Source organism: Alosa pseudoharengus, unplaced genomic scaffold (assembly GCF_046254945.1).
Source record: "Alosa pseudoharengus isolate Yale_2024_CS ecotype anadromous, Long Island Sound unplaced genomic scaffold, YU_APseudo_1.1 YU_APseudo_1.1_scf_7, whole genome shotgun sequence".
NCBI classification, from domain to species: Eukaryota; Metazoa; Chordata; class Actinopteri; order Clupeiformes; family Clupeidae; genus Alosa; species Alosa pseudoharengus.
In genome coordinates this window covers 38,538,686-38,561,931 of record NW_027468859.1, presented here as the reverse complement: position 1 = coordinate 38,561,931, position 23,246 = coordinate 38,538,686, and the positions used below count along the sequence as shown (strand labels likewise).

Below are 23,246 nucleotides of genomic sequence, written 5' to 3'. Positions count from 1 at the left end.
AGCAGCCATTCTTAGGCCCACGATGAGGCAGCCTTTCCCAGGGCTGGTCATGAGGAGTTCTTGGGTCAGTTTCTCGAGACAGGACATGGCGCGCTCTTGTGTGTTTTTCTGGACTAAGCAGCATGACTAATCCAGTGTTGTTGCCTTCTTGTCGTCCCCCTCTCACAGTTGGTCTCCTGGATCCTCGTAACCTCCGCGTCTCGGATGAATGGTATACCCGATTCCGTGTGGCGTGGGACCCTGTGGCTGCTCCTGTACTGGGCTACAAACTAGTCTACCAGCCTGCAGGTGAGCTTTCTGACATAGTTTCCTGTGAAATAGGTTGGTTTAGTATTGTTTTCTGTGAGTGTTGTGACATGAATCCTACTATTTACTTTTTTTTTCTACTGCTGATAAGTGAGATGGCGAGGAAATAAAATGGTCTGTGTAATGTTCAATGTTAATGAAAACATTTCTTTTGCATATTCAGGTAAAGATGACTCATTGGAGGTCTTTGTTGGTGATGTCACTTCCTACACATTGCGGAACCTGCTCCCTGGCACGACCTATGATGTAAAAGTCTATGCTCAGTATGACGCTGGCGTGAGCGGGGCTCTCATTGGACAAGGAACCACATGTAAGTGTGTCTAGAGCCTTCAGCACGTATCTCTTGGGTTCTAGAATAAAAAAAAGGCAAATTGATGTATATATCTGCTATTTTCTCTTTTTTTTTGCAGTGTACTTGAATGTCACCAATCTTGAGACCTACAACGTTGGTTATGACAAATTCTGCATTAAATGGACGCCACATCGTGCTGCAACGTCTTACAGGATAAAGTTGAACCCTCTTGATCGTAAGTCTGACAGACACATCTGTATTTCAAAAATAGAATGCCAGTACAAATGAAAAATCTGCACACTCAGATCTGTGAAATAGTTTTTTTTTGGTCATAGACCTTACACAGGCAGAGTGGAATAGAATGGCAAACACAGTCAATAACTTTCTGTTTGTTATCCCAAAACGAAACAAATCTATAAGCAACAGTTTCATGAGTGTTGTGGTCTGTGTGGTGCATTGCCAACTACCTCAAGTAATCCTGCTACATCTCAGTCCATTGGAATGCCATTGTATTGGTTGCTCCGTCTAGCTTTGTTAAAGCGTTGTTTGTTTTAAGCTGAGTTTGTGTTTATACCTCAGAGACGGATGTGTAACATTTTGAATACATCCGACCACCAAGTTTTTAATTAACCAAGGGGATTAGAACTTTGTAATTAGCGTCTGGCTTTGAACCCATCTGTTTCATATCGGCACATACATTTGAGTTGCAACTCTTAAAAACAGGAAGCACCATCTTTTAAGTGCTGAGAACATGGTAGTGATTACACTTCAGGCAGTGACAGTTTACCAAATTAAGAGCTTTTTGTATAGTTTAGTGGGAATGCAGCTGCTAGCTTAATCATGTTCTCAGGAGGAGAAAGATCTGCATGTTTAGTGAAGACTTCACCAGTGGGTGAAAATCAGCCAACTGACTCAGATTGGTAGTGTGGTTATGTTTATTGCATATAGAAAATATGCTTTGGCAAGGATTTAAGTAGGATTTACTTAACTGTTTGATGTACTGTACTGCACTCATGTTCTCAGTACCACCATACTGACAAGATGGATATTTTGGTCTATTTAGTTAGATTTTAGTCTGCTGAACCTGTTCCTAAAATATCACAAGTAGCATATCAGCTGTGAACATCGGGATTACATGTAGCATTTTATGAAATCTATTAGTATTTGGGTTGATAACTACATGTTTAGTTGAGCTTTAAATAAGTTGGTCTTAGTTTAAGATGACATACAGTAGGCACACTGTACCATCAAAGCCTTTCAATTTGCTTGGACTAGTTAAACAGTTGTTTTTTTGTCTCCTTAAATCTTAATACTTTAATAATTTAAAACATTAGATGAACATTGTGAGAAGTTTACTTGTAGCACCGTCAGAGCAAACAAGAATGTAACATTTATTGTGGTTTTTTTTTCAGCCGCAGCCAAGGGTCAGCAGGAAATCACCATCACAGCTGCTCAAAGTCAGTACTGCTTTGATGGCCTGTCTCCAGACTCCCTGTACGGCGCTACTGTGTTCGTCCAAACCCCCAACCTGGAGGGCCCTGGAGTCAGTGTGAAAGAACGCACATGTGAGTGGGTTATATCTTCTCACAATATGCTAGAATCGTTTGGTGAGCCAGAGCTAAACCTGTATTTATTTACCTGTACCTGTATTTATTTATTTGTTTGTTTGTCTTACAGTGGTCAAGCCAACACCTGTTCCAACATTGCCACCTACTCCTCCCCCTCCCCCCACGATTCCACCTGGCTGGGCAGGTAAGCTCAAACATATCCAAGTCCGAGTCATTAACAAGAAAAACTGTTTAACCTATAGTACATAGTTAGATTATGAGAATTGATCTGATCTTGAACACCACCAGAGAGGTGTTAACTTGGCATTAGCCTCTGCACATTTAATGATATACTTTACTCCTGGTTAACACTCCATATGCTTTTGTCTCAGGGCATGCTTTTATTTGAGCAAAACTCAAACAGATCATTCTAATGAGTCAGGATAAAAACATGTTACATATGGTCATTGGTCATGTTCAAAAATGTAAGTGTTGAGAGGATATCAGGGGGTTCACTTGGTGTGCCGCTCACATGAGGTAGACATTATCTTGCATTTCCACCAACTCAAGTGATACAGACGGGAAGAAAATAAGTCATTAAAGGCAGTTTATTTTCAGACCTTCTGGTCACCAAATGTGACTCGCTTTTTTATTGAAAATGTGATCAATTAAACCAGTAATTGGTATGCATAGGTTCAGCATGTCAGTTTGTTTGTGAGATTCCAACGACCTTTTTGTTGTTTGTCAAGAAGCGGACTAATTCAGATCAAACGTTGTGTTTGTCCTCACGCTTGTTTCAAAGAATAAACCGTGCCAGATTATGCCACACTTAATTTTTTTTTCTACCAGTTTGCAAAGGCGCCAAAGCTGATGTAGTCTTCCTTATTGATGGTTCGTGGAGTATCGGAGAGGAGAGCTTTAACAAGGTGGTGAAGTTCGTCTTCAACATGATTGGAGCTTTTGATGTCATCGGCCCATCAGGAATGCAGGTATGTGTCCCAGTAAAATCATATTGCTGCTTCCATCAAGACAGTTCAGTTTTGACTGAGAAAACTGATTCTCTGAACTTCTCTACATATTTCCATGGTTACAGGTGTCAGTTGTACAGTACAGTGATGACGCCCAGAACGAGTTCAGGCTGAACACTTACAGCGACAAGGGCATGGCTCTGGCTGCGCTCCAGCTTATTAAATACAAGGGAGGAAACACTAAAACAGGTAACCTTCACTGTCATCCAAATATTCATTGATCTAAGTGTCATGATTTCCAGTCACACCTCCCTGTGGATAAGATCAGAAAACTAACCCATATGTTGCAAAATGTTGCAAATGTTACAAGACATCATGACGTAGAGTGGAAGTTTGTTGGATGAACTTTCTGAAAATGACCTTTCAATCAGAGGAATTTGTGTTTTTGCTTGTTTCGCAGGAGTTGCTCTGAAACATGTGCATGAGAAAGTCTTCACTTCAGATAATGGAATGAGAAGAAATGTTCCTAAAGTGGTAGTAGCAGTCACAGATGGACGCTCCCAAGATGACGTAACAAAGAATGCAGCCAAACTACAGCATTCTGGTAAGATAAATAAAGCTCAATTGTTGTGGTAGTTGTCTGATAGTTGGAGATATTCTCTTTAGTGTGAGACATACAGTATAATGCCTTTTTGTATCAAAATGACAGCTTCAGTGCAAAATTAGTATCAAAGCAAACTGCAGTTTTTTTTTATCAAGATTTTGGTGTTAACATGTCAGGAATGACCTCTAGCTGACTGTGTAATAATGTTACGGGCAGCCGTGGCCTACTGGTTAGCACTTCGGACCTGTAGCTGGTTGCCGGTTCGAACCCCGACCAGTAGGCACGGCTGAAGTGCCCTTGAGCAAGGGACCTAACCCCTCACTGCTCCCCGAGCGCCGCTGTTGATGCAGGCAGCTCACTGCGCCGGGATTAGTGTGTGCTCCACCTCACTGTGTGCTGTGTGTGTTTCACTAATTCACGGATTGGGATATTGGGATTGAGACCAAATTTCCCTCACGGGATCAAAACTGTATATATACTTATATACTTACTTATATACTTAATGTTGTCTCCTTTCCCATCAGGGTACAGTGTGTTTGTCGTCGGAGTTGCAGACGTGGACTTTGTGGAACTTCAGAATATTGGCAGCAAGCCCAGTGAACGACATGTCTTCATTGTGGATGACTTTGATGCTTTTGCAACAATCCATGACAATCTTGTGACCTTCATTTGTGAAACAGCCACGTCGTGTAAGATTTTATCCCCTGTATGACATCTTTATGTCCAGGTCAAAATCAATATACTGATATATTTTTTTTTTACCTACAGCTTGTCCTTTGATCTTCCTGAATGGGTTCACATCACCAGGTGCTGTCCCTTAATCATCTTTTTTTGTCCACAAACAAATTCACATGGAAACATGAGTGATCCCGTGCTCTCAGGTGTTTTTCTTAATCATATATTTCCGTTTGTTTTATTTTAGGCTTCAGAATGCTTGAGGCCTTCAACATAACTGACAGGACGTATGGTTCCATCAATGGTGTCTCCATGGAATCAGGCTCCTTCAACAGTTACACTGCCTATAGACTCCACAAGAATGCTTACCTAACTCAGCCATCTTCGTAAGTTTTGGGCTTCCACACATGGGATCTGTTTTGCTCTGTTGATATGTAGCTGTGACATCTGCATAGATGTAAACAAACTTCTGCGCTGAAATCTGCCACCTAAAAATTAGGTTAGATTAAAAGGCTGTACTATCTTGTACTGCACAAATATGGAAAAAAAATGTAAGAGAAAGCAGTCTTTTCTTTTTGGCTTGTGAAACTGGTGGCATTCAAACTAGTTTCATACTGGTTTCATAAATGCCTGCTTGTGTCAGTAAAATTACTGTTTTGAAGGTAAACTAGAGAGCACTTATCAAGACTTTGCAGCCTGTAGATCAAATTGCTGTCCAAGGTGAACTCCAAGAGGTTTTATGTAATCTGAAAGTGAGCTAATCCTCTTTTAGGAGCAAATAAAGCATTTCACTGTTTGGGTCAATTTCGCTGTGATAGATATGTGCCTAAACAATGCTCCGTGGAGTAATTATCCTCTTGTTGGTGCTTAATGATTAATGACGTCTGTTTCACTTTGCATGAGACTTTCATTGACTGATTACCCTTGGAGCACCACAATGGTGGAAACAGCAGGAAATGTCTCTCTTGGAAACTGTTACGCCTGGCAGCCGAATTTAATTGTATACGGTGTGTGTGCATGTATGTGAATGGCTCGAGCATGATCTCATGCAATGACTTTGGATTGATCGCTCTGACTTTCCTGGGAAAGGCTGAGTCTCCTTCTGGCTGGCGTAGCTGACATGATCTGTCTTGCCCAGACAGACAGTGAAAGCTCACTGCCATCTAAACTAGGTCAATGGATTTACAACACTCTGATAACTCAAAAGTGATTGGCTAAGCTAACAGGTCATGACATTTGTAAAAATATATAGCTAGCCTTGGGGCACATATCTACTTCACTTCTACTTGCCTTTGCAAATGAGGACCCCCATCAACAACCATGTAGTTCAAAGCCTTCCTGGGTCTGCCTTTTGTAGTTAGAGAGCCATTTTACAAGGCAGGTCAGCATATCAGATATCCTCAGAAATTATTTCTTAAGGTTTTATACAAGGGTGGACTTTGTGAGGTGACCATTAAGACACCAGACCCTAATGTTTATAACATACCATGCTGCTATGCTGTGTTATACCTTAGTGAGCTGATATTTATGCTGAAATTCCTTCACAGAGACATCCATCCTGATGGCCTCCCACCAGGATACACAATCATCCTAATGTTCCGACTCCTTCCCGACTCCCCCAAAGAGGCTTTCGACATTTGGCAAGTGTCGGACAAGAACGACAAGCCTGAAACTGGAGTCACGATTAATCGTAAGTCTGCCGTCACATACTCACCATTTTCTGGGAATGGCAAGACAGTAGAAGAATAGAAAAGAAAAGTGAGCAACTGTCCAGCAGCTGTGGTTTTATGAGATTTTTCTCTTTCTTGTTTGGGAGCTCTCTTCAGAAAGAACTCTTGAACGGGTCCAATCCCTCGGGGCAATCTCTGGTGTTTTGTGGTAGTTAAACGTGGGTATGCATATTCTCCATCCACGACTCAGCCAGGTCCTATTCACAAACAGCTTTGAATGTGGTAGTGTTGTGGAGAGATGCAGGTTTCACACATCTCTGTCTGTTTACCACACTCATAATTGCTTGCTGGTGGAATCTGTTGGTTCTGTTTCTAGTTTCGTAGACTTTTGCGTGACACTGTGCCTAATCAGTTGTTTGGCGTGCTGTCTGAAAAACAACAACAAAAACTGTTTCCCCTTTCTCTCCCATCTCTCGCTCTTCCACACTCCTTCTCCATCTAGCTTCCAGCCAAACAATATCATTTTATAACAAGGACACCCGTGGGGAGATCCAAAGAGCCACATTCGATAATGATCAAGTGAAGAGAATCTTCCATGGTAGCTTCCATAAGGTAAACAGCTTTGGATTTTTTTGTCTTCCATTTTCCAAATTCACATAAGCTGGATGGATTGTATATAAAGCCTGGGATCTAGCGAACAAAGGGTGGTATGGTGATACTCAGAATACTTGACATACCAAATATTGAGTTGTTACAGGAGAGTTTCTGTCTCTAATGCAGTTTTTGGAATGAGCAGCTATGTTATGTAACAGGTGGCCTATGGAGACTATTTGGTCTTAGAAGTTTAGTAAAGGGTGTGTTTGTTTAAAGTGTATTATAGATAAATTTGTGATATCCCATTAATATGCATAATAAGGACGTTTATGAGTCTGTTGTTTGTTTAGGACAGGAGTTGAAAGAGGAGTTGCACTAATAGTTGTATAATTGCTTGGAGTTCAGTTCATCTGGAATAGCATGTGTGTACACACATATGGACACCAACAAAACATTGTTCAATTGTGAACAGCAATCATCCACTGACAGACAGTTTACATTTTCAAAATATCATCTGTAATTTAATGTCCATTAACCAAATTGAACAATTTAGATAGAGAAAGGAAAATGTGCACTCTGATCCAGTGCAGACTCGGGCCAGACCCGGGCTAGACTCGCTCAAGTACAGGGCTGGACTCCAGAGTCTACGCTCTTTGAGAATGTTTTGCAACCAAACGAGGTTTTCGTAAGTCACTGCCAAAAAGAGCAAATATAATAGAAGCCATACTGAGAATCTTTATGAGGTGTGCTAAAAGGCCCTATCATCTAATCAAGGAGGATGGAAGTGGGCAACAGTAAAAAATACAAAAAAAACAACAATAGGAGACAGAACAAGGCTATGGGACACAATCATTTACATGAGGCTGTGTGTATGTCTTTTATCGCACTCTTTCACAAGAATCCATAAGTCCTTTTAGGGTAGGCCATTAAAAGGAGCTGCAGTTGCTGCTGGCGCAGAAGGCTGGAAAATGTTGGGTCACTGCTTTAGCTATTAAACAATTACATCAGAGAGGCAGAAGAATGCCAGGCAGGGGGGAGTTATTCTTTTTTTGCTTTCTTTCACTCCCTTTCTCACTTCCCCCAGTCACTTACCTTCTTACTCATTCTCTCTCTCTCTCTCTCTCTCTCTCTCTCTCTCTCTCTCTCTCTCTCTCCCTCTCCCTCTCTATTGGCTTTGTCACTGTGTGTCACCCCCCTGGCTTGCGTCTGCTGCTTGTGGTAGTTGACCACAGGGGGAATACTTGCGGTTAGCTCAAGGGGTGCGGTAGATCATTTTTTGTGGTTTACCTCCCAGCGTTTGTGTATACGCTGTATCGACCCAGCTCAGCTCCCGGCTCTGAACAAGGCTGTCACAGCCAGGCTTACCCTACTCAGGAGACCGCTTGCTCCCTCCCCCCTGAAACGTCTCCTGGCCAAGCACCACCACTTAGCCATGTCACCTCCAGAACAGGACCCAAGTGCTACACTGGGTGCATGCAGTGTTAACAGCTTTCTCTACTGAAAGCTCTGTTATAGTGAAGAATTCTCAAAAAGTGAGAACGGAGGGCCAGTAAAGATGCATTTACATTTTTCTTAGATCTAAATTTATTATGACCGCCGCGCAGCGAAGCGGCGGTCATATAGGTTAAGTCAGATTTTTTTTTTCGCATGTCCAAATTTCCGTCAAGGATTCCCGGGACACTGTAAGACCGGGGTACACGAAACTTGGTGGGCATGTAACCCCACATGGATAGCATGGAACCACCTTTTTTCATTTTGATCTGTAGCTCACCCGCTGGACTGAGCCTGTTTTTTTTGTATGTTGATCTCAAAGGGCCATGTCAACCCATTCCATAACCACTCATTTCATGTATAGCGCGGTGTTGTATCGCAGGTATCTGTGACCTAACATAGTCAAAACTGCAAGTTTGGAACATTATGACACCCTCTGAATGCACGCCAAGTTTCGTGGAATTCCGTTCATGGGGGGCCACACAATAAATTAATTTATGTTACTATACACCAACTGGCCTGTAGGTGGCCGGAGACAGTTTTCTGTGAATATCTCGAGAACCGTAGGGCCTAGGAGGTCCACCTTTTTTGTATGTTGGTCTTAAGGGGCCATGTCAACCTATCCGATTACCACTTATTTCATGTATAGCGCCACCTAGTTAAAAATTAAAAAGCAAAACATTAGGTGTTTTCATCACAATATCTCTGGCTCACATAGTCAAAACTGCACAAAATTGAAAGTGTAGGATCATTATGACACCCTCCGAATGCATGCCAAGTTTCGTGGACTTTCGTTCATGGGGGGCCTTACAATAAAATAATTTATGTGTACATTTAGTGACCGTACACCAACAAGGATTCCCGAGACACTGAAAGACCGGGGTACACGAAACTTGGTGGGCATGTAACCCCACATAGATAGCATGGAACCATCGTTTTTCGTTTTGATCTGTAGCCCCCCGCTGGACTGGACCCCCGAAAGGAGGGTAGGGCAGACACAGTTTTCTGTGAATATCTCGAGAACCATATAGTGTTTAGGAGGACCTATTCTGATTTCTCAGAATTATGAACAGGCAAGATGGGGGTGGCGTTGTATAAAATTGATTTTACATGTAAAATCTATGAACTAATCATGTTTTGGTACTTGTTGTCTAGCAGATACCAGTGAGAATGGAGTGTGGATAATGCAATTTAGTGAGACAGTTAGAATCATATATGCCTTTCAGCGTGATTTATTTTTGTGGAAAAAATGTGCTGGACTGGGCGGAGGTCATATTTTGTACCACTCTGCGGTACATCTAGTTATTATTATTATTCACAGGATTTTACGGAAACCACTCGCTCCTGCCAGTTTGGTCTGAATAAAAAAACATGAATTAGACTGTCAAGCAGAAAATGTTAATGCTTACTCCCTAATTTGATGGATGTGTTGGAAGTTTTTTTTTACTTTCACTTTTATTTTCTGACACACAGTGTGTGTGGTGTGCATTGGATTGACTGAGGTTGGTCTGGGGAAAGAGCAGAAGCCTCTGATTTAGTGAGTATGTGTGCTTGGCTGCAGTCGGAAAAAGCTCCCAAGGCTTTTCACTTGTCTTGGTTATGATAAGACAGCTCAGCCACTCATCCCCCTCAGTGCAGACGTGGTGGAATTTTGTTCTAATAACTTAGACCCTCTTGTGGATTTTGATGCTGAAATAATAGTAAAATAGAATCCTGTCATTCTCAGAGAGATCTATCTGAGACGGTAAGGCAGTAACTGTCCTTAGATGCCCTCTACATAGGGTTTCTTAAGGAGCTGCTATTAAAGGCTAACAAATTTCCAGCCTATGGGGGCGTAGTGAGGAGAGTGGGTTGAGTTGACGTTACATCAAGAGAATAAGAGTTGAATTCCTGAATGGCCTTTACAATCAGTTCCTGGAGACAGAGTTGGCGCTTGCGGTGAACAGTATCTGCACACTCTGAGTGAATGTAAGTAGTCAAATGCAGGAGTGACAATGTCAGAGGCTCGAATTCTGGCACGTGGTCAGGGAAAACCCTTAACATCTGTGAGCTCACCATCTGTGCACAAGAGAATCCAAACAAATTTTTGGACGGAGACAAAAAATGGGTGACTGTTTCCAAATTTGCAGGTATACAACTTAGGGAATGAATAGGAAACAGATTGATAAGGAAAAGAGGAAAGCATTTCAGTGGACTAGTACATCAGTGTCAGCACATCAGCATAACAATGGCATAAATGAATGCTGTATAGTACAACATGTAAGAAGATATTTATTGTTGCCTTGATTTGGTTGTTGGTTGCTTGATTTATTGGATCAATGGAGTTTTTTCCATGCAGGATATTGTTGCCATATGATTTATTGCATGCTGTATCTGGGTTCATTCATTGTGGTAAACAAGTAAGTCTGGGAATGGGCTCTTGAGCAGTTTTATGTGCTGAATTAATAAGTTAACAGAACCCTGTCAGTGTAGCTTGCCCTCACCTTACTTCAACTTGTGAAAAAAACAGCTGAGCATATCTGTAAGCATGGAAGGAGCATGCCATGTTTTGTAGTGAATCCAGACTCCCAAAGGTTTGAGTTTCCTCTACCGGTGGTCAGCTAAAACACAGTAGTACGATCCAAGGATGTTGACCGCAGAGTTGTGTGCATCTGCCAAGTTTTTGAGACTACTCTAGTAGCTTTGTGCAGTAGCATTAGCTTGCTGTGGAAGAATGTAATACTTATGTTGCTGTTGAACCCTTGACAGTAAGTGGCTTTGAAAGCAAATGGACAAGAGACAGTGAGAAACAGTACCTCTTGGTACACCACAGAACATCACCATCACAAGATGTGGTGTAACCATGCCGACTAGGAAATACCATCATACTGTATGTACACTGATTCCATGGAGTAAAAGTGACTCATGCACCACATAGCAGTCCCACCGCTAACAAGTATGGAAAAAGCGTTACTAGCAACTTATGTAAATCAAAGCAGAAGCTATGCTTTCAAAATGGTGGTTGAGATGTGCTTTGAAAGTACAGAAGGATACTCAAGAACACAGCTGACACAGGGCTTTCCTACAGTCTCCCCGCCAGCACTAACTTACTAATGACATGTGGTCAGTCTGTCATGACATTCTAGCTTGAGAAATAGCTTATTGCTGATGAGAAGATTCACTTTTATGGAGGATTTGAGGACTTGTATTGTCCTCATCCCTCCTCCCCAAATTCAGATTTATTTCACAGGCATATATGGTTAATGCACATTTGGATATTCTTATCTTTTTTCAAGAACAGTCTCTTCGTGGGAGTTTTTAGCATGAGAAGTCATTGTATTAGTAGGCATTTGGGAAACTACCTACTTAGCCTAATGACTTGCAGAAAACAGGATATGAAGCAGACACACAGCTCTTTTTTTTTAAAGTTTGTGCTTCAGAATCAGACCATGCATAACTACTCGAATTCCTCTCTTTCCAGATTCACTTCTTGGTCTCCTCCAAGAGTGTCAAAATGAACGTGGACTGCCAGGAGGTGGCTGAGAAAGAGATTAAGGAAGCTGGAAACACATCTGCGGATGGCTATCAAGTGCTTGGCAAAATGTCAAAATCCATTGGCCAGAAAGGAGAATCAGCAACCGTAAGTTCTATTTGGGGCTATGCTATGCTATAACGGGGACAAATAAAACGGATCTAATAGATGCACCTACACCAGGTAAAATAAGCTGACCACTTCAACACAACCATACATTCTACATAAATATCATGATTTGTGTTTAGCTACATTGCTAAACTTTATTGATACTAATTTATGTTGCTGTGATGGTTAAATGTTGGTAAACCCAAGGATGAATATTAAAATGCCAGAAAAAAAGGCATACAGATCTTTTGATGTTGGAATGCTGTGAAGAAGTGTGGATGTGCCAGTGAATTGCCCATATCAGATGCAGTACTTTGTCCTTTTTTGGCCTGTTTACTATTTTGATATACAAAGCCTACATAACTGACATATGTAACATTTGTTTTCATTTTTGTTGCACAGTTCCAGCTCCAGATGTTTGACATTATCTGCAGCCTTGCCTGGACAAGCAGAGACAGATGTTGTGACCTTCCGTCCATGGTAAGACCCTCCTGACAGACACCTTAACTGTGGGGAGGGTTAACAGTATGACACTGACACCTCTGCTTTCCTGTAGCCATTTAGCATTCACCTCTGTGTTTGGAGTGTGTGTTGGGGTAGGGGGTGGCATGTACATATGTGTTACTGCATGTGTTGATGTGTGAATCATAGTGTCATTGTGTGTTCTTTTACTCATGTTTTGGATGTATGTGGGTCTACAAATCTTAAAGGAACCATATGTAAGATTGTGGCCAAAACTGGTACTGCAATCACTTTCAAAATACTGAAGAGCGGTGTATCCCCTCCCCCTCCCCCCTGACTCGAGGTTGCCAACCCGGATGGTGAAACACTACTGACGTGATTAGTAGATAGGTGGAGGGTGGCGCATCAGGCCAAAACACAACATGACATGACAAAACACAACATCAACATCAGTTGAGGGCTGCAACTTCACTTTTTAAATGACAATATCCTGGCCGGACTACTGTTGTCAGTGATATAAGTATTTGAAATGAACATGATTTCTTAATGTCTAGTGACATATCAGGGCCATTTTATGATAGATTGAAATATTTTTCTTACATACGGTTCCTTTAAGTGACACAGATAACCTATGCATGCCAAAACATCTCTTTACAGACTACCACTATACAGCATACAGAACAATAGCAATAGCTAATTAATTGGTTGTATATGTTTTGTGGGCCTTTGTTTTGTTTTCTTTTGGTTTTCAACCACATTCATTGTGGAATTGGAAGTTACACTACCGGTCAAAAGTTTGGGGTCACTTAGTTTTTCATTCCACTCCATTATAGACAGAATACCAGCTGAGATCAGTTGGATTGTTCTTTTTAATCAGGGCAGCAGTTTTCAGATTTCATTATGTGCTTACAAAAATAGCAAAAGGGTTCTCGATGACTGATCTTTAATGCAATATATACATTGCCCATTATCAGCAACCATTCATCCAATGTTCCAATGGCACATTCTGTTTACTTATCTGATATCATTTTAAAAGGCTAACTGAGAAAACATTGGAGAACCCTTGCAATTATGTAAGCACATAATGTAATCTGAAAACTGCTGCCCTGATCAAAACAAAACAAAAAACAATGCAGTTGTTGTAGTGTATGTTGTTTTCTGATATTCACAAAGTCATAAAATGGAGTTGCATAAATGTGAAATCACTCCAGAGAGACTGACATCCTTAGCTCATGGTCAAGAACATAATTTTTGAGTGCTAGCTGTGTTAGCTTACAGGCATTTTGAATTGATGGATTCCTAACAAACAAACAAAGAATACAAAGACCCAGCTTCAACATCAGATGGATTCAAGTGTTTGCCAAAGCCAAAAGCACCCAGAGGTGGATATATACCCCTTCTGTCTCATACAGCAAAACACGTTAGCAAACACCAAAAACAAAGCGCGACTGTCAGGGTGCTGGCAACAACACATCTTTGTGCACATTTTATAGTGCTTGTAACATACTGTACTGGCCCTGGCTGTGAGAGGCTGTTAACCCAATGGTCTAACCCCATGTTACAACTGAAAAAGGTTGTTAAAGGACCTATCAATATCATGGCTGGTGTTGCTGTCTAATGTTATCCGCTCTTTTATTCTGAGATATTTCCAAGACATCTGGTCCTGCAGACATTGCTTTTACGACTTCTTTTGATGTGGTATATCTGCAGAGATATTTGCATGTACATTTATTCACCTCAGTATGTTTTGTGTTTATATACTGTATATGTATATATTAAAAACATTAATTAACCTATTCTATCAATGGATAGCATGTAGACCTCTAATGTGGAATAGTGCTCCCTGTAGTATTACTAAAGAGCCCAGGGATCACACTTCCTCTTATCTGTCTCTGAGGCAAATTACATGCCTTAGATCTTAGCTAACCACTGTTTTTCTCCCTCTTCTCTACTTCCTGTCTCAGCGTGATGAGTCCAAGTGCCCAGCTCTCCCCAACGCCTGCACATGCACCACTGAGAGCACAGGAGTTCAGGGACCACAGGGGCCTGTGGTAAGATCATCATGAGAAACTTAATCTCCCGCTTTTCCAAAACATCCCCTGAAATTTATAGACGGAAGTGCACAGGGGCCGACATGAATCTGACAGTGCCCAAGGAGACAGTCGAAAAACTATGGAGTAGAAAACGTCATGACTGCCAGCCACCAGCAGCATGGCTCGATGCTCATATGGGCTGGAAAGTTTGTGCTACTGTAGGGGGCAGGTCATCTTCAGTTCATTGCTGTCACAACATTCAGATTGACGGTACTTCCTTATTTGCAGGGTGCCCCAGGAAGCAAAGGTCCAAGGGGCGAGAGAGGAGAGACTGGTCCTGCGGTTAGTATCACAATATTGATTCCATTCCTCTGCTTTTTAATTCATTGTATTATTCAGATATACAGACATGCTATGGTTGTAGATTAGATGCTTGGTTTACGATGAAGGCTTCAAAAAGCATCTGTGGTACAGCTATCCAGAAATACTTTTTTTTCTGAGAGCTAAACCATGTAAAACCTACTTTTGCTGATTTGCTGTACACTTCCATCTTAAATCAAATACTTCCTCCTGTGGTGTATCAATAGGGTCCAATGGGACCACCTGGAGAAATGGGTCAGACCGGACCTATGGGTCTTCCCGGGCCACAAGGACCTAGCGGAATGTCTATTCCTGGCGAAGCTGTGAGTTTGTGCGCCCCCTTTCTCTCCTGAACCTTCCCCATTTCATGTCACTGTCTTAGAGTGTCGCCAGCTTTCAGTAGCTACCCATAAATTTCCCTCTACCTCTCAGCACCTTAATCTCAGGCCTCAGCTTGGTTGTTTGTTATGCTGAAAGTAGAGGCAACTGTGGCAGTGAGCTTTGCAGCATACATTCCACCATGTCTGGGAACGTACATTTGATATCTCGAGCCCCTTAGACCACCTAATCTTTATGTGTCTGCATAAATCTGCCGCAGTTTCCTCCTCATAAAAGAAACTGCTTACAGTACACAGTGTGGGCGAGCTGCTCTGTCAGAGAATGCAAGAAGTGGCAGAATAATTTAGAACACCTTAGAAACACAGTACTCAGAATATCTCTCTTCTGCTTTGGTTGGTTGTGTTTGGTCTTAAGACATAAGGTTCTGCACCAGGAGGGTTACTGTTTACGGCTGCATGTCCATAGGCCTTACACCAATGTAGTATGCTTTTGACATGGTAGAAATCGTATGCATGTATAAAGACAGTGAAATTTAACAATTAAATAGGTATATCATTACTCTTCCAACTCAAAACCAGTGACTATATTGATTCTCCAGGCCAAAACAGCTGAATTCTTCACTGACAGTTGATGAATGTGGAACAAAAATGTTTGTTCTGGTTTATTTTACTTAAGGGCCGTCCTGGACCAAAAGGAGATGCTGGTGATTCAGGACTACCTGGACAGAAAGTAAGTTGGCCAGGAAAGTTGTTTGTGGTTTTGAACAGGAAACTGGGTATCATCCATTGAGTAGACTAGATGCTACCGGTCTGGATCTAAACCATATGGCAAGACTTGAGTAATATTTCAGGCGAACAGGACTTAGAAGGAGTATGAAACCCACAACATCATAACATTAGATTTAATCTCTGCTGAGCTGCACTTTAGCCCAGTCTAAAACAAATCACTGCAATGCATATGTGGATCCCTATGTGGATTATTTTGCATATGACATGGCAACATACCAAATTCTTTGATCTCCTCAGATGTTTTTCTCTTGCTGCTCAATATTTAGGCAGATGGAGACCTGAAACACAATGAAAAGGATCAGATAAGCGAGCACTCATGTTGCAGTATAGGATACAGAGGCTTGGCACACATCTCATGCGTCATCTACAAGACCTTCAATTGGACCTCAAATAAATGCTGAATAAATAAATGAGTAAATAAAAGAATGGTTGTAATCATACAGCGGTGACCTCAAATTACAGGGTTCACAGACAGTGCGCACTTACATCACTGTGTTACTATTGCATCCCCAATATACATCCCAAAATAACATGGGTACACAGATCAAAGGGTTCCATGATGTCATGCGAGTTGTGTTTTATATACGGTAACTATATTAATTCTGCTCAATTTTGTAATCTTTAATCTTCAGAAACTTTTGATTAAATTCACTGACGAAAGGCTTGCGTTAGCCTTTTGAACAAATATTTATTTCTACATCTCAAACTACTTGTTCAAACAATTACTACACAGTACAAGTAGTTCACAACTGTTGCAGCGCAATTGTTGGCATTTCTAAAACACACCTTCTGAACAAAAGTTAAGTGCTTACATTGCTGTTGCTCAATTTATACATTAGGTCACTTATGGCCAGGCTCAACGTGTGGATTAATAAATGTTCTGATATTTGAAGTGTAGTAAAGCCAACATCCGAATAAATAAAGGGTAGTACTTGCAGGTGACGACTCTGGAGCAGATGTCATAGCAACATCCATTTAATGACTTGCAGAGTGAGCAGCCCAGGTTTATAAAAGCCAATAAAACGGATCTGGAATATATTATGTTCCCAGTAAATCTTATGCCAAAGCATCAAAGCTGCAAGAGGACTGACTATAAAAATGTGAAGTGAGTGAGTTTTTTTGGAGTAAATGAGAGCTGAAAAGGAGATTTACTGTTTGACATGTACAGGGGGTCCTCAGTGAAACGACCATGGAGTTTGTGGTTGGTGACCTGTGTTGATGGGAGTCGTTAGAAAACTGGTACTAAATTGGATTGTTTTTCCCTCTTTTGTTTCCCAGGGCCCACCTGGACCTGCTGGTGGTATTGGCCCAATTGGACCAGCTGGACCAAGAGTGAGTTCTATTGCCATTCCCTATAAAACAAATAATTGCACTGTACATGTGAGTGAATTCACCATTACTCCTACTCATTCTATACTTTTTTTTACACAGGGACCCAATGGCAAAGAAGGATCAGCCGGACCTAGAGGTCCACCAGGACCAATGGTGTGTTGTTATTGTTATTTTGCTACCAAAACTAGGCACTAAACACTAATGTTCACTAGTATTTCTTTGCATACATTTGCCAGCCCCCAGTTAGTGATTGCATTTACTGGTTGTGCTTGTTTCTGCTGTTGTACTCTGCTTTCTTTTTTTGGTTGGACTGAACGTTTGTGTTGTTCTAGGGACCTCCTGGGCCGCCCGGAGTTCAAGGCCCCATGGGAAATACTGGAAAGCAGGGTGAAAATGGTAGTCCTGTAAGTACAGTCAGCTTCACGTGTATTTGTTTGTGCTCAGTCAGCCTCTAGTAGCAGAAGTGTACAGTCTAGTAGGAGTAGGAGTGGGCAGCTTTATCCACAAATGGCAGGTGCTTCTCTCAGGCCTCCGCTGATAGACTGGCTGCATCAGTTATGGTGTGTTCCTCCTTGGTTGAAATGAAATAATGTGACCACTGCTGTAAGTCGCTTTGGATAAAAACTTCTGCCAAATTAATACATGTAAATTTAAATGCCAAACTATTACTCAACATTGCCATTGCATGCAAGGTCATTTTCCTGGTTGGATAATGTTAACTACATGACTTTGCATTACTGTCCTTCTGGTCATCTGGGGTAAAAGTGTCCACATAATCACATGGTGGCAACCGCACACTGGAGACACACTTACTATTACATAGCTGCCGTCCTCGGGCTAGATTTGCGGCTGAAGTTGAATTTGCCTAATGCTAGTGTTTTGGAGGACAAAGACTCATTTAATGGTGCGGATGTCTGCCGGTTCTGTTACTAATATTTGTTGTGTTGCAGGGAGCCACAGGGGTGAAAGGAGACAAGGGCGACAGAGTGAGTGATGTTTTCAATTTGCGCAAGAAATGGCCTGTGAATGAAGGAACCTTTCTTGCTTTGTGCTCAACACTAACACGATTCACTTTCTTCATTTGTAGGGTGATATTGCCTCCCAAGGCATGATGAGATCCATTGCCAGACAAGTCTGCGAAGCACTAGTGAACAGTAAGAATGTCATTCTTTTTGTAATGAAAAACACATGCTTGCAGTAAATTGTGAGGACCAATGAGTTTTATTCTTTTAAACTTTTTACTTTTTACTTCTTTTAAAAACTTTTGAACAGAAAAGAAACCATCACCTTAATCTTGACAATTACGTAAAAAACAAAGTGTGTAAAAGAATATATAGATTGATGTTATTTTCATTGCAGGTGTGCAGTATACGACTACTTCAATAAGCCTGAATCCTTTTCTAAAGTTCCTTCACTTGGATTGTGGTGTTATTTGTAGTGCTAATAATGTCATTTGCCTCATTGCTTTCAAGGTCAGATGAGTCGTGTCGATGATCTCATAAAACAGCAGATTCCCAGCGGTTACCGTAGCAACAATCCTGGACCATCAGGTCCACCTGGACCTGCCGGACCTCAAGGCCCTCGCGGAGAGCCCGGAAGAATAGGCAGAAACGGCTTCCCCGGAAACCCTGGATTACCTGGAAATCAGGGAGAAAGAGGTGCTTGACCAATTCATTGCCATTACTTCTTTCTTCTTTCTCTGCATGCCAGCTGTGCTGTTGTCTGGGGGAAATATATCCATGCGAAAACCAGAGGTGGCAAGTTTGCAATTCGGTTGATTATGATTACTGTAGTGGCATGTTGCACTGATCGCTACTTTATGAGATTTTTATGAGAGTTACAGACCACCCATGTGTTGTTGCTTGTTTGATTTGATGAGCATGCTTTGATCTATGAACTCCTGAAGCCTGCTGAGTGGTTATTTCTCTACTTTTGATGTCTTATGCATGCTGACCACAGTTAAAGTCCCCAAGCAAGGCAAGCCATTTTGTTACATTGGTTCTTTGCATCCCAATGGTAGTTACTGCTTAAGGCAGCAAGTTAAAATTCCATGTCTGTGGTTTTGCTTGTCTGTCTAACAACTAACAACTCTTTTGATTTAACCTGTTTTGAATCAAATCCTTTCCAAAATATCCTGTTGGAAGCTTTGACGCAATCTTTCAATTGTCCTTTGTCTTTCCATATATCAATCCTTCCAATCTTCCCTGGTTTTGGAAACATGTTTTTCTGCAATGTGTGCATGCTGATGTGGGTCCCAGTGGTTAAGTCTTCTGTTTCCTATGCGTGTGTGTGTGTGTGTGTGGTTGGGTGTTTGCCTAAACAGGAGTACCTGGAGAGAAGGGAGACAGAGGCAATCCTGGAGTTGGACAAAGGGGGCAGAGGGGACAACCTGGACCACCTGGTAAGTTTAGATTCAAGAGCAATCCTTCAAGCCAAAATACTCCTGCGTGGCTCCGTGCAAAATTGCTGTGTCCCACATAAGGCATCAACAGAAGCACGCGACCACAAGTAGAACTTCAGCGATTCAGTGGATTTAAGCATCGTTTACAATCACATGGATTTCCCCCCCATGTTTCCATGGACTCTCATCTTCTGATGCTTGCTCCTGACATGAGGGTGGAAAGGTTACCTGTTCCTCTGACAGAGTTAGACTACACTTCTTAACTACACTTCCTCCAGGCCTACACAGTAGTCCATCACAGCTGTCCCAGCAGTGTTAGTAGGGACCAGAAGGTCTTCACACTAATTTATTTCTGTCAAGTCAACCTTGACAGGAGATAAAGTAGCTAGGTCAAGTAGCTGGACATTTTAAGATCGTTAAGGGTCAAAAATGAAATATGAAGGAAAAACCTTCAACCTGTAGCACCTGTGATCTTATACGTTCTTCTGTTTACATGCCAGCTGGCAGTGATGTCAGCCCTCACATCTGTGAAGCTCGCAACTCCTGGCATCAAATATTCTGCAATATATTTCCTACACTGTTAATCATGCTAAATATTGTGTCTGGCCCAAACAAAAAAAATAGTTTAAGAGCCCACCACAAAGCCGCCCCTCTGAACACTGTTGCACATCTTTCCATTAGGACCACAAGGTGACTCCAGAACTGGACCTCCCGGACCTCCAGGCCCTGCCGGGACTCGTGGATCCCCTGGCCGCAATGGCGTCCCTGGGGTGAGAGGCCCACCTGGCCCCCCTGGCTACTGCGACTCCTCCCAGTGCGTCGGAATTCCATACAATGGACAGGGATACAGAGGTATGTCCTCCTATGTATAACTGAAGGGTGCATGATGGTGTTAGCAACCCCCCCCCCCTTAACATAGATGGCATGTCATAAACAATGCATGGACGTAGTCTTTTGAATAATCAATAGCATATAGTAGATGCAAACTACTAAGAGTAACTTCTATGGTAACGCATAATTAGGGGAGCAATGTATAGTTCGCTGTATATGTTTGAAAAGAAAAAGCACTGGTTACATGGTGACATCTAACATTTTTGACATCTCTGACCTGTTTCAGGATCACCATAGTAAACCTTTAAAATCACCCGTGCTGCTTTCACTTTGAAATCCTGAGAGACACCTGTTTCTAACCACCAACGAACTGATTCAAGAACATTGAACCCACTAAATACCAAAAAAAAGCAAAAAACAACAAAGAGCATAACAAGTGGACTGGTACTAACAACAATTTACAACTACTAGAAACAGACAAGCAACGGTGATGGCAACAACGTAGTAGCCTGTTTGCATCTTGAAGCCAAATCGGCGAACAGACAAACCACTTCTGTCGGGTGAAGGAGCATGACCACAAAGCAAACAACAAAGATTTTTACTAACATGGTGGCCAAGACGAGAATAATTTTTTAACCTGTTAACTGTGAGGTGGTACCTGTAAATAAACTAATTGTGCCTTGTAAATGAAACACACTAAAATTAGTTTAACACCTGTAGTAAGCTTGTGCCTTGTACCCTGTTGCTTGCTGAATGCCAACACGAATGCCTCTCTCTGTTTTATGTAACTGTGCCTTAAGTATTCCCATACAATTTGCTCAGGGCCAAGATGAAGCACATGCTTTTTGTACATGTGACCCTGGAGGTTTTAAACATTCCCTTTTCCTAAAAATTTACCTGTATGTGCACAATGACAATTCCGAAAGTTTACCTTTTCCATTTTTCATGTAGTATTTCTTTTTGTTTAAGCACTAGCTGTAAATCTGTCTATTGTTAGGTGTAGCAATGCATTTCCATATGCATGCATAGGCTGATGGTACAATTTCTAACTTCACTTAATTTCTGTGAATGTTTTCAAAAAGAATGACAGAAAAGTGTAGTAATTACAACTCTTAGACTCTTTCCCTTATATTACAGCGTAGTCTTTTCAGTACAGCTGAGATGCACAAATGCACTGAAATGTTTACAATTCCTTTCTGTCGGTGCCTTTGAAATCTGTAGCTGAGAACACATGGCCACAGCCAAGCCCACGCTATGGTCAGTCCATAAGACTGGTGTTAACAAAATAAATAATGAACCTGCATGTCGAAACAGTCTAAGATCTCAGCCATGCTCATCTGGCCAACAATATTTTCAAGGAGAACCCGAAGCAGAACCACAGGTAGTCCCCATACCTGAAGAAGAGGAATATGATGTTTCACGGCGTCGAAAGAGGTCTCTATCAAGGAAGGGATCAAAGAGGATATCACCATAAGAAGCGGACGATGTTCTGAACTCAATTTTTATGTATAAATTATATATATAATTATGTGTTTGTTGTAGTCACTCTCAGACATGTAACTGTGAAGGGATATGCACACTTGACATCATAAGGGCTTCCTGCTCTCTCTTTCTCTTGGCCTATTAGTCCATACCTTCACGTTCAGTGAGTGCACACATGAAAACAAATCAAATCAGAAGGGAAGGTGAGCAAACCAAAGGAAACTTTTTTTCCATTTTTTTCTTGATCTGTGATCTTTTTGTTTTCCTATTTCAAGTAACTATGTGCCATTACTATGTAACATACCCGCATCATGTCTCAATCATCGGAGGATAGCTGTTGCATTTAACAAACAGGCTGCATTTGAAAACATATTGGTTGAAAGCAAATGTATAGAAACAGCGCAATGGGATGACACTGTGTTTATACAATCATAATTACAGCTCATCATAAATGCCTCGTTATAGTTGTCTACATTGTTATGTTGCAATTTCACAGTCATACGTCATACTCTGCCACTGGAGTCATGGTCACACCACAGCATCAGCTGATCCGTTTCTCACTTTTTCATACATCAATTAAACATGACTTCCTTTTGTTATTTTAGACTTAATATTTATCAGTTTTATTATATCAAGTCACAGCAGATTTTACTAAAGGTGGAATTGCATGTCTGTGGTGTATATTTAGTAAGTTTTCCATTTGTTTTGTCCTTGTTTTTTTTTTTGGTTGATTTTTTTTTTATCTGAATATAGTTGTTGTCATTGTTGTTTTATCATTATCTCATGCAGTTGACATGTGTGTGCAAAACTATGGATATGGTATAACTATGGTATTGCTGCTTTATGTTTTAAACTGCAGATTGTGAATTCCACAGCCTTATTTTCTTATTTATTTCTGAAACCGAAGAGGCATTTTTCAATAAAACTACTGAAAATATAAAGACAGAGTCCATATTTATATGTTTTTCCACAAAAAAGAAATAGATATTTTGCATGACGTTTTTTGCTGTTTTAAGGGTATGACAAGGTGTTTCATTCACATCTAGGCAAAGCCATTGATAGATCTTGATAGAAAGGTTTATTGTTTTAGTAAAAAATTTAATTTGGCAATCATTACAATAATAACTATGAATCCAACCACACCCTCAGTGACACCACTGACACACTTATAAATGTATCTGGACTATGCTACAAAGAAAGTACAAGTTCAGGGACAGTGCAGTTGTCTAGGCCATCATCTGAACTAATACAAAATTGTGTGGTGAACCCATCATTCAGGGGGCATTCATGGGTAGAGTAAGACAAACTTGCTTCACAAGAGTAATGGCCCTGTATCAGACTATGAGGAGGCTTGTATACAGGGTGGTATTTTGTGTAAGCAAGGTGCAGGTGGTTATAAACCGGCTGAATAGTTTAGGAAAAGAATGAACCACAAAGTGTGCCATTACCATC

General features: G+C 41.3%; 1 protein-coding gene across 2 annotated transcripts in view; it reads left to right on the top strand.

Moving 5' to 3' along the window:
- Positions 1 to 22,735, top strand: part of col12a1b (collagen, type XII, alpha 1b) — a 71,507-nt gene extending 48,772 nt beyond the window's left edge. Inside the window, exons 49-76 of one of the 2 annotated variants that reach the window (XM_076273147.1) lie at positions 169 to 288; positions 470 to 616; positions 717 to 833; positions 2,011 to 2,163; positions 2,276 to 2,350; positions 2,995 to 3,134; positions 3,239 to 3,362; positions 3,574 to 3,717; positions 4,242 to 4,406; positions 4,486 to 4,524; positions 4,640 to 4,778; positions 5,940 to 6,082; positions 6,565 to 6,674; positions 11,608 to 11,766; positions 12,169 to 12,246; positions 14,193 to 14,279; positions 14,550 to 14,603; positions 14,849 to 14,944; positions 15,636 to 15,689; positions 17,027 to 17,080; positions 17,180 to 17,233; positions 17,413 to 17,484; positions 18,031 to 18,066; positions 18,168 to 18,234; positions 18,553 to 18,738; positions 19,404 to 19,481; positions 20,163 to 20,333; positions 21,674 to 22,735. In XM_076273147.1, the coding sequence (XP_076129262.1) occupies positions 169 to 288; positions 470 to 616; positions 717 to 833; positions 2,011 to 2,163; positions 2,276 to 2,350; positions 2,995 to 3,134; positions 3,239 to 3,362; positions 3,574 to 3,717; positions 4,242 to 4,406; positions 4,486 to 4,524; positions 4,640 to 4,778; positions 5,940 to 6,082; positions 6,565 to 6,674; positions 11,608 to 11,766; positions 12,169 to 12,246; positions 14,193 to 14,279; positions 14,550 to 14,603; positions 14,849 to 14,944; positions 15,636 to 15,689; positions 17,027 to 17,080; positions 17,180 to 17,233; positions 17,413 to 17,484; positions 18,031 to 18,066; positions 18,168 to 18,234; positions 18,553 to 18,738; positions 19,404 to 19,481; positions 20,163 to 20,333; positions 21,674 to 21,786 (2,975 nt within the window). In that variant the 3' untranslated portion in view covers positions 21,787 to 22,735. Of the gene's footprint in view, positions 1 to 168; positions 289 to 469; positions 617 to 716; positions 834 to 2,010; positions 2,164 to 2,275; positions 2,351 to 2,994; positions 3,135 to 3,238; positions 3,363 to 3,573; positions 3,718 to 4,241; positions 4,407 to 4,485; positions 4,525 to 4,639; positions 4,779 to 5,939; positions 6,083 to 6,564; positions 6,675 to 11,607; positions 11,767 to 12,168; positions 12,247 to 14,192; positions 14,280 to 14,549; positions 14,604 to 14,848; positions 14,945 to 15,635; positions 15,690 to 17,026; positions 17,081 to 17,179; positions 17,234 to 17,412; positions 17,485 to 18,030; positions 18,067 to 18,167; positions 18,235 to 18,552; positions 18,739 to 19,403; positions 19,482 to 20,162; positions 20,334 to 20,598; positions 21,541 to 21,673 lie in introns of those variants that run through there. The other variant, XM_076273146.1, reaches the window with a different exon arrangement.
- The last annotated feature ends 511 nt before the right edge of the window (positions 22,736 to 23,246 follow it).